Genomic DNA, 10,695 nt, shown 5'->3' with positions numbered 1-10,695 from the left:
TTGTGTTGTGTAGAAATTGGTTTCATTTGTCATGCCAAAAACTTCGCAAAAATGCCCAAAAAAATTATTACCATTGTACGGATTGCAAAAAAAAAACAATCTATAGTCTTTTCCATCCTTAGAAGGCCACAGAAAAATATTATAGGCGTAACTGTTCGATTAAAAATACCAATGGGCGTATACTACTTTTTTTGACCCTTTCTATGGGTGTAAAACACTACAGATCATAATATGATATTTTTCAATTATAGAACTCTGTCCCAAAGTTTCAAAGTTCCATTTTTATTTATTTAAAGCACAAGTTTTTTTAGTCGATACTTCGTTGTTGTACTGTAGCGCCTAAGAGATGTGTTTAATCAGGGTTTGAGCTTTACTTTAGTGGTGAATAATCCAGGAATAATTTGAAGTATAGGTGGGTCACCACTCACCACTATTTGAGGTATACTTGGGTCACCACTCACCAGTATTTCAGGTAAATTTCATTTCTTCGTAATTTATGTTTTCTGTTAAATTTTGCCTTTTTTTAGCATAACGTGTCTCAAATTCATAACAAACCAGGACATGTTCTTCTGTGCTGGTAAAGACAAGAAGGTTAACCAGTTACTTGGTTTTCTGTTTTCAAAGTACTAAATGAAAAATAAAAACTGAAATTGTTCCTATGTACTTTGTTACATTTAATTATTTATATCAATTTCACAAACAAAAAGCTCATATTATTTGATCGAGGTGTGCCAGGTTGGAACTTGAAAGAAAAGGTCTGAGAAACTAAAAGATATGGTGTGCTGTCAAATTATAATATCGAGGTGTGCTAGAATTGAAGAAATGTGAAAACTGAATAGAGCTTAGTTTTCACGGGTTGTGAAAAATTAGACAGGTGTGCTGGAATAGTAGAAGGAAAAAGTGTGCTATTATGGGAAGGGATTGTGAAACAAAATACAGGTGTGCTGGAATAGTAGAAGGAAAAAGTGTGCTATTATGGGAAGGGATTGTGAAACAAAATACAGGTGTGCTGGGAATAGAAGAAAAGGTGTGCTAGTATAGAAAGAAGTTGTGAAAGAATAGAAAGGCATGCTGGAATAGTACAAGAACTTCGTGAAGCGTAAAATAAGCGAGAAACATTAATTTATGGTTCCTTTACATTGAAAAATGACTTTGAACGATTTAAATTTGACGCTTGAGAGTGGCTGGATTACCCCATTGGTCTAAGTGAAATGAGCGCGCTACCCTGCGTTAGATTCTGGAAGCTGAAAAAGTGTGCCGTTTAGTGTTTTGCTTAGCCTCGGTGTTCCACGGGTATTCCATGGATTTATAAAAAACTATCGTTTGTGGATATGGTACTTCTACCTTTGGTAAGGCAATGCCTCTAGTTCACGATTTCGGGTGGAAGCTGGGTGGCAAGATGCACTTTCGTCCCCCTTGCCTCTAGGGGTCTGGACGGAAGTGAGGCGTTTAAACGGAAATCGAATGTATGCTTCTTTTTGTCAAGAGGGGGAGCCACTAGAAATCTACTTTTAATTATCGTCTGCTTGTTTTTATTTTACAATTACGACCGTTACGTTTAAAACAGTTAGGAAATTAATTTTAAAATTTAAATTTTAAAGTCATTAGTGTAAGATGGGGAGAAATAAGAACTGCATATATCCAACGTGTAATAGCGATTCTAGAAGATCCGAGAAACCTCATATGTTTGGGGTAACATTTATACCTTTTCCTAAACCAAAAACCAAACCCGTGTTATGTAATAAATGGTTAAAATGGCTCAAAGAAGTTAGAAAAGATTTTACTAAGGATAAAATTACTAAAAACACATACTTATGCAATAAACACTTTGTGGGATTAAATGGTCCAAGTGAAACTTTTCCTGACCCTGTTCATTCTAACGTAAGTAAAAACATTCTATTGCTTAATTTTTAGTATAATTAGATGTGGTCTTTTAATTAAAGAGCATGGTATCTATCTTGAAACCTTTGTCGTCAGTTGTGGAAGCAAGCGAACCTACTGCGATAGAACCAACTCAATCTGCTGTTAGTAATACTAGAAAATGTTTATTGTTGATACTTCACGGTAGATGAGATTCTGTTTTAATTGCATAGAGTATGATACGTGCTTTGAATCCTGCTTGCTCAAGTACCCCTAAAGCGCCCCACCATACACCGATGTGCATCACTCAAGATCATATAGTAGCTGATAGTTCGTTAAATATGGATGAAACTGTATTATCAATGCATTGGGGAGATCTCAGCTCCGTTAATTTAGACGTTGATGATGCAATAGGGAACATGAGTAATTCAAAATACTACTGTCCATTCTGTCACTATTTTGCTTTTATTTACTAGCAGTTCAATTTTAATAGGTAATGCAGAGTCTCTACACTTGACCAAAGCAAGTGAAGATCAAAATAATCCTGAGGTGATCAACCAGTTTGGTGATGAAAATATGGCAAGAATGACCAACCCGTTTGAAGAAGAAAGTCAAATAAAAGGGGATAATGTGGCGATGGTACCTCAATTGCTCAATGAAAATTATGTAGGACAAATCTGCCTCACTGACTGTGAAGATAACAAGGATAATACCAATCAAAGCAGTCAAAATGATGTAGACATGTCACAAAATCGCACTTGTACAGATAATGAAGAATGGAGTATAAAAAACTTGAAAGACTTTTTGAACTCGCCAGAATGGTTAAAATTAGTAGATGAAAATTGGCTGTCCAACCTGTCTAATTTAGGAAATAGTGAAGTTCACTTTTTGAAGGTCAACAAAGAGTCAAACACACCTTTAATATCAATAACTATAACTAAGGATAATAGCTTACAAGTTAAGGTTTGTGGCAAAGATATATTAAATCATAGTATGGTTCAGTTACCAGAGACAATATCGAGTGTGAATTCTCTTATTGAACTTTTAACCACCATCAACCGCTTTAAGATTTGCCAAGGAATTAAAGAGCCTGAAATGGTAAACATTTTGAAGGAAAGATGTCGAGGGAAAGTTCACTTCTCAGCTATACGAGACGATAACTGCATGGGTATTTCAAACAACAAAACATGTTTTCATTGCTCAAAATTAAGGAGTTACGCATTGAAAACAATTTCTGGAGGGAAAAAAACGAGCAACAGGAGAAAGTACAAGTCACTATCTAAAGAAGAACTTATTTCATTGCTGAAGAAATCTAAAGCTTGCGAAAGAAAAGCAAGAAGGCAAGTTAAACAAGAGAAGAAAAAAGCAAAGAAACATATATATGTTGACAGCCAACCATTAGAAGAACCTGAAGATAATGATTGCATTGAAACAATTTTGACAAAAACAATACCAAAAAAAGATGACCAATCATTTGTTTCCTTGTTTTTACGAGAGCAATTGAAAGCAATTAAACAAAAAGATGCACGTGGCCGAAGGTGGCACCCGTATGTCATTCAGTGGTGCATGTATCAATATCATAAGGCCCCAAACGCGTACAAAAGCTTGGCCAATTCTAAAATATTGCAGTTGCCTTCATATAGCACTCTATTTAGACATTCAACTCATAACGGGAGTTTACCTGGATTTTCAAATGAAGTGTTTAATCAACTCAAAGAAGATATAAAACCTTGGCAATTAAAGCCTCATCAACAATATTTCACCATTCTTCTGGATGAGATGAAAGTGAAAGAAGAATTAGTTTACAAAAAAATACTGGCAACATAATTGGTTATACTCAATTAAACAATGCAAGAAACCAGATTAATAGCCTTCAATCAGATACGTTCAAAGAAAAAAAAGTAGCCAATAATGTTCTAATGTTGATGTTAAGAGGAACCACAACCCATGAGAAATATCCATTCGCACACTTTGCTACCAACGGATTAACTGGAGGTGACCTTAACTCTATAATTTGGGAAGCTGTTGAAAAACTTGAAGCAATTGGCATTAAAGTACTAGGCGTCATTGGGGATGGTGCAGCCACCAACAGAAAGTTTTTCACCACGAATACAACAGTAGATTCTCCACATTACTGTATTAATCCATTTAGTGCGGACGAAGAAAGACCGTTCTTTTTCATGTTTGACCCTCCCCATCTCTTAAAAACAACAAGGAATTGTTTATGGTCAAGTGAAGAAACATGCAAAGTTCGTCTCATGCTAAACAATGGCCAATATATTCTTTGGAAACCGATTAGAGATTTATTTGAAAAAGAAAGATCCCAACCTGGTAACCTTCGAAAAGCGCACAAATTGACTGGGGATCATATTTATCTTAATTCTTACACGAAGATGAAAGTTCGATATGCATCACAAGTACTCAGTAAAACTGTTGCAGAAGCGATAAAAGAAGAATTTGGCGAAGAATATGCCGAAACTGTGAAGTTCATTGAGATATTTGACAAATGGTTTGACATATTCAATACCACAAATTTCAACGAAGCTTACCATAAAAGAAAACCCAATAAAAGACCTTTCAAGACAATTAATGATCAGCGGCTTAGTGTGAGTATTCCTTTTAACGTTTTAATTATGAACAAATTGAATGAATTCTTTGCAGTGGTTAGAAAATGACTTCTTGGGGTACCTAGATGATTGGGAGCAATACACCCAAAATATCCATCCAGGTAAATTCAAGCCAGAGGAAAGGAAGAAAATGATCCTTTCGCAGGAAACACTGGCAGGCTTGAGGCAAAGTAGTAAGATATTCTATTTTAGATTAAATTAAAGTATTAAGTACCTGCTACTAAAGTTTTCCCTATGTTTTGAAATAGCTAAGGCAATGGTGGCTATCATAAAATTTCTCCTTGGCAAAGGAGCTTCGTTTGTTTTGACTGGGAATTTTAATCAAGACCCACTAGAACTGGAATTTTCAAAGCAGCGTGGTGCGAATGGGAGAAATGATAACCCAACTATTGAAACCTTTGGAAATAATAGAGAATCCCTCCTTATGTTAAGACGATACAAAATACCGACACACACATCTGAAGGAAACACCACCACTTCAAATAATACCAACGATGAGCTTTAACTAATATCATTTATATATCTCAATTACTATGGAGATTGTCAATAATTAAAAAATTATAAAAAACATTTCAAAACTTATGAAAAATAAAAAAATAGGAACATTAATTACAAAACTTTTGAAAAATAAAAAAATAGGAACATTAATTACAAAACTTTTGAAAAATAAAAAATAGGAACATTTCAAAACCTTTAAACGATTAAAAATAGGAACATTTCCATTTCAATTGCACTTGTTCATCATTGACTAGGTTTATCACTTTGCAAATTTACCAGTAGAAAGTTGCTCCATCTGTTTTCTTAATCTCGCCTTTGAATCAGCTAGGGATTTGATAGCTTTAAGTCTATTTTTCGTTTTAAATTCTTCTTTGAGCTTCTTGAGATGACCATTTCCAATTGTATTTATGAAATAACTAACGCAGTGGTCAAACAGCTTGGGCCTCTCAACTTCAGGAACACAATTATCACAAAGGCTACTCCAAGATTGCACAATTGTTTCGTTTTCTTTTATCTCAGCTTTTGCTTTAACTACTCGGTTTTCATTATAATTGTTGAAGTAGTATGGAATGACGATTTTATAGATTTTAACAAAGAGTTCGTATACTTCTTGTGTTGGGTAAAATAAACCACCTCTATTTAGACTGTCGATCCACTTCCTTAGATTAAAAGCAACATTTTCTTTTGTCGTGTGCATTTTTGAAACGAGGTTCCTTCCAAATTCTGACTTACGAGCTAGTGATTGAAGAGTTGCACCAATTACGTACATAAAAACCGAAGGGTGCTCTTCTATTTTTGCACTAACGTCAATTGTCATAATTTGAATTCCTTTAGATCCATTTTCTATTATTCTTTTTAAGAGAAGGTTGATACCAACAGTTCTCTCTCTTTCGTCAAGATCCTTAAAACCCTGAAATTGTTACATTATAAATCAACCTGATTCATAATTATTATTCACATTTTCTTACATCTGTATGTTTTAAAGAATTTAAAATTTTTAATTTTTCCTTCTTTTTGTGGGTAATTAGTTTCATCATCATTTGTGAAACGTTTTTTTCCACAGTGTTCACCAAAATTGGTCTTACTACACGTTTCAATTCATTTAAGTCTCTGAAGTGCACTTTTGTTATCCAAGTGTAAATTGCTATATGTTTTTCGTCGATGTTCAAAGATCCCAATTCACAAGATTTGAATTGTGCTTGTGTTTCAAATACAAGCCCTTTAAATGATTCATCAAATTCTCTACCTAGGTGAAATTAATTTTGATTATTTAATTGAAAATTTACTTATTCAGGGTGAAACTCACTAGGGATCATGGACGTTCGTGGAGGTGCAACTTGATTAATTTTCTTTGCTTTTTTTTTAATTGGTGAACTAGTTGGTGACTTGCTGAAACATTGAGAGACAACTTATTTTTGTTTAAATGAGTTTCATACTCGTATTTTATAACACAATACTTAGTAATTGTTTCTAAGGGGCGTGAAGTAGACTGCATTACGACTTGGACTTTCGTATCTAAGTTCATTAGAGCTTTGTCAATGTCCTCATTGTCTAGCATTTGTTCAAATTCCACATCCTCAATCATGTTTTGAGCGTCTTCCATACTCAACCCCTGATGAATATCACAGTTTTCATCTGTTTAATCAAATGTACCATTTTATAACATGCTATTAATAGTAACAAGTTAATATTGTAAAAGCCATAAATTACCATCCAAAATATTTTCCGTCGTTACAGTGGTGGTGACATTTTCATCCTCTGTAATTAGCAATTTGGGAACAGGGAGGCTGTGTATTGGGTTTGTTAATTATCTTACCAGAGCTTTCGCTGACAGATGTAGACGTTTCGCTGGAGCTACTAGTATGCTCATCCTCTGAGTCGGGCTCAGAAATATTTTCTACCCAGCCACTCATTCTGATAATGTAATAATTACTAAATTTAAATCAATATTTCATTCAGCTTAATCGTTGTAGAACTAAACTGAAATTATTTTTCATTATATAGTAGTTCTGAATTGAAAATAATGTATTTTATAATATGGATTTTTAGATTGTCACTTACGCATTAAAGGAATCTTCACTTGAATAAGTTGAAATACATCAAGAGAATCACGACCCGAAAACCCTAACATGTCCGTTTCTAACATTCAAAATCCCAGACCTAACAACACGTGACATCTCGTCATGCGCACAAAGGACCCCTCACCCAAAACGGGATGTGACGTTTGCCTCACTTCCGCTCTAACGTATGACCTGATCAATAGGTGGCGCTAGGAGAAAATCGCGAATTATGTTTACACGTTTTTCTCCCAGTGACATATCCACAAACGATAGTTTTTTATAAATCCATGGGTATTCCAAGCGAAAATTGCTTATGGTGCGTGGCCGTTGTGAAAGTGGGTGTGCGCGGCGCGCACTTATAACAAGCACGTCGCTTACGCGAAGCCTGGCCTATTCATAGGGATGGGTACCGGCTAAGGGCTTGCTCAAGTTCAGGCCGTTGTGAAAAGTAGGTGTGCCGGCGCGGATTTACCAGCTGTCGCAAAACTTAAGCTAAGCCTAGGCCTTTGGAGGATTACTTTACCGGGAAAGGACTCAAGGAGAGAGTTTTTCGCCGGAGTGATAGGAGTTTTGCCGGCTTGTGAAAAAGTAGACAGGTGTGCTGGGAGTGCATGAGATAGGGGTGCTACTATAGGAAGAAGTTGTGAAAGAATAGACAGCTGAAAGAAAGTATAGGTGTGCAGGGAGTAAATGAAAAAGGTGTGCAAGTATCGGAAGGGGTTGTGAAAGAAAGTATAGGTGTGCAGGGAGTAAATGAAAAAGGTGTGCAAGTATCGGAAGGGGTTGTGAAAGAAAGTATAGGTGTGCTGGGAGTAAATGAAAAAGGTGTGCAAGTATCGGAAGGGGTTGTGAAAGAAAGTATAGGTGTGCTGGGAGTAAATGAAAAAGGTGTGCTAGTATCGGAAGGGGTTGTGAAAGAAAGTATAGGTGTGCTGGAAGTAAATGAAAAAGGTGTGCTAGTATCGGAAGGGGTTGTGAAAGAAAGTATAGATGTGCTGGGAGTAAATGAAAAAGGTGTGCTAGTATCGGAAGGGGTTGTGAAAGAAAGTATAGGTGTGCTGGGAGTAAATGAAAAAGGTGTGCTAGTATCGGAAGGGGTTGTGAAAGAAAGTATAGGTGTGCTGGGAGTAAATGAAAAAGGTGTGCTAGTATCGGAAGAGGTTGTGAAAGAAAGTATAGGTGTGCTGGGAGTAAATGAAAAAGGTGTGCTAGTATCGGAAGAGGTTGTGAAAGAAAGTATAGGTGTGCTGGGAGTAAATGAAAAAGGTGTGCTAGTATCGGAAGGGGTTGTGAAAGAAAGTATAGATGTGCTGGGAGTAAATGAAAAAGGTGTGCTAGTATCGGAAGGGGTTGTGAAAGAAAGTATAGGTGTGCTGGGAGTAAATGAAAAAGGTGTGCTAGTATCGGAAGGGGTTGTGAAAGAAAGTATAGGTGTGCTGGAAGAGGTTGTGAAAGAAAGTATAGGTGTGCTGGGAGTAAATGAAAAAGGTGTGGTAGTATCGGAAGAGGTTGTGAAAGAAAGTATAGGTGTGCTGGGAGTAAATGAAAAAGGTGTGCTGGTATCGGAAGGGGTTGTGAAAGAAAGTATAGGTGTGCTGGGAGTAAATGAAAAAGGTGTGCTAGTATCGGAAGGGGTTGTGAAAGAAAGTATAGGTGTGCTGGGAGTAAATGAGAAAGGTGTACTAAAATATAAAGAGGTTGTGAAGAATATGCTGGAATAGTACAAGAACGACGTGGAGCGTAAAATAAGCGAGAAATATTAGTTTTTGGTTCCTTTACATTGAATAATGACTTTGAACGATTTAAATTTGGCGTTTGAGAGTGGCTGGATTACCCCATTGGTCTAAGTGAAATGAACGCTCTTCCTGGCGTTAGATTCTCGAAGCTGAAAAGGTGTGCCTTTTGCTAAGCCTTGGCACTCAGCCTTCGAGTCGACGGGAAAACGAGTCCCTCCCGTACCGTTTGTGATAAGAAGGTGTGCCGGCGCTGCCGCGGATTTCCAGCTACCGCAGCCTACCGCAAAATTTACGCTAAGCTTCGGTCTTTCTAGGAATATGATGTTTTTTTTGCATTTTAGTAAAATAAATTCGTTCCTTCATGTTTTTTTTTGATTTCATTAAAATAAGTGTGTACCGCAGTGCTTATGTTAATTCTTTGTATTTTCGGGAATTAGCAGTGTGATAAAAATCACTAATTAGTTTTAAGTATTTGCGGCGGGGGGCATATTGCATTGTGATAAAAAACGACTTTTGAAAGGCGATGCGAAATAGGTATTTTTAGACGTTGTGAAAAGTGTGCTGTTGTGAAAGGTGTGCCTTTTAGGGTCCATCCACTATATTACCCCAAAACTCCTAACATATTCCCGAATTACCCCATAATCTAAAATAGGAGAAATCATACTATACGTCGTATAGTCTAAATGACTTCGAGCTTCGGCTACGGCTCTTCGGGGTAAAATAGTGTCAGAGGGGATAATAGAACATTTACAACTACTGGCTAGCAGGGTGGGAAATAAGGATTTTTTTAAAACTGGACATTGGGCCAGCGACCCCCCTGGTCTGGAATAAACAAAGTGGTCCGTGACCATTGACCAGGGCGCGTCGTCTGCTAAACTAAAGAAATGTGTAATTAAAATAGTTGAGTTAATGTCTGGACTCTGTTTACCCTTGAATTTTCTTAGTGGTCCCGTGGACCACCGACCACCCTCCGGTTTAATTTTTAAACTTCTCCAGGCAATTTTTAAACTGGTCATTTGTCCTGTGCCACCGCCTTATTTCCCACGCTGCTGGCTAGCGAATAGCGCCTGGTGAGTCATTTCGGAAGTAAACACAGAAATAATTGATCATTTAAGAGTAAAATGAACATTTAATGCGTAGTAAAAATGTTTGGTAATTTACAATGGTAATTTACCGGTAAATTACCATTGTAAAATTACGGTAAGATATAAACGGTAATTTACGCGGTATTTGGTATATTACTAGGTATTTACAAATAATTCAACTTTATTTACGCAATAAAATTTTAGAACTCGGAAAAACAATAAATTTTACCGAGCTCCGACGACTAGTTTCGCATCTTACAGATGCATCATCAGGTCTAAATTAAGGGCCGAGATTTTCTATCACAAATTAACAATCATCACGTGGTTCCATAAAGGTCGGGGATTTTTCTATTCCAAAGTTCAATGATATAGCTACCCGGACCGTCGTCTCGGTTTAAAGCTAGTAGTTTTTTACGTTTTTTACCTCTCCGAGTGACGTATGTCACGTGAGAGGTATTACACCGGCCGTGTCTGTCTGTGTGTCTGTCTGTGTGTCTGTCTGTCTGTCAGACCCCACGTGACCGCGTTCGCAGTTTACAAATCGGAGCAAACAAATACCCGATTTCCGGAACGCGTTCGCGGTTCACGGAAATTTGGTCATTCATCTACCAACACCAGTCTTTACTAACTGGCTTCTAAGGACCACAATCTGCTAGTCTTTGTCCATCCCACATGGACACTAGTCTGTACGTGCTTTCTTCCAAGCACCACCAACTTCTGTTCTTCGTCAATTTCACCTTGACTCCAGCTTCTATAAACCACCATCTTCTGTTCTTCGTCAATTCCACATTGACACCAGCTTCTATACACTACCATCTTCTGTTCTTCG

At 37.0% G+C, this 10,695-nt stretch overlaps 1 protein-coding gene across 1 annotated transcript; it reads left to right on the top strand.

Moving 5' to 3' along the window:
- Positions 1–1,786: 1,786 nt before the first annotated feature.
- Positions 1,787–3,687, top strand: LOC149655994 (uncharacterized). Its single transcript, XM_089845098.1, has 5 exons — positions 1,787–1,881; positions 1,944–2,024; positions 2,094–2,283; positions 2,354–2,823; positions 2,929–3,687. The coding sequence occupies exons 2-5, from the start codon at positions 1,947–1,949 to the stop codon at positions 3,685–3,687; spliced, it is 1,497 nt and encodes a 498-aa protein (XP_089701224.1). The 5' UTR covers positions 1,787–1,881; positions 1,944–1,946.
- The last annotated feature ends 7,008 nt before the right edge of the window (positions 3,688–10,695 follow it).

The sequence above is a fragment of the Phalangium opilio genome, unplaced genomic scaffold, assembly GCF_054372755.1.
Source record: "Phalangium opilio isolate 3A_F unplaced genomic scaffold, DU_Popi_V2 ptg000078l_1, whole genome shotgun sequence".
Classification (NCBI taxonomy): domain Eukaryota; kingdom Metazoa; phylum Arthropoda; class Arachnida; order Opiliones; family Phalangiidae; genus Phalangium; species Phalangium opilio.
The sequence above is the reverse complement of the archived record's forward strand: the minus strand, read 5'-3'. Positions and strand labels throughout refer to the sequence as shown.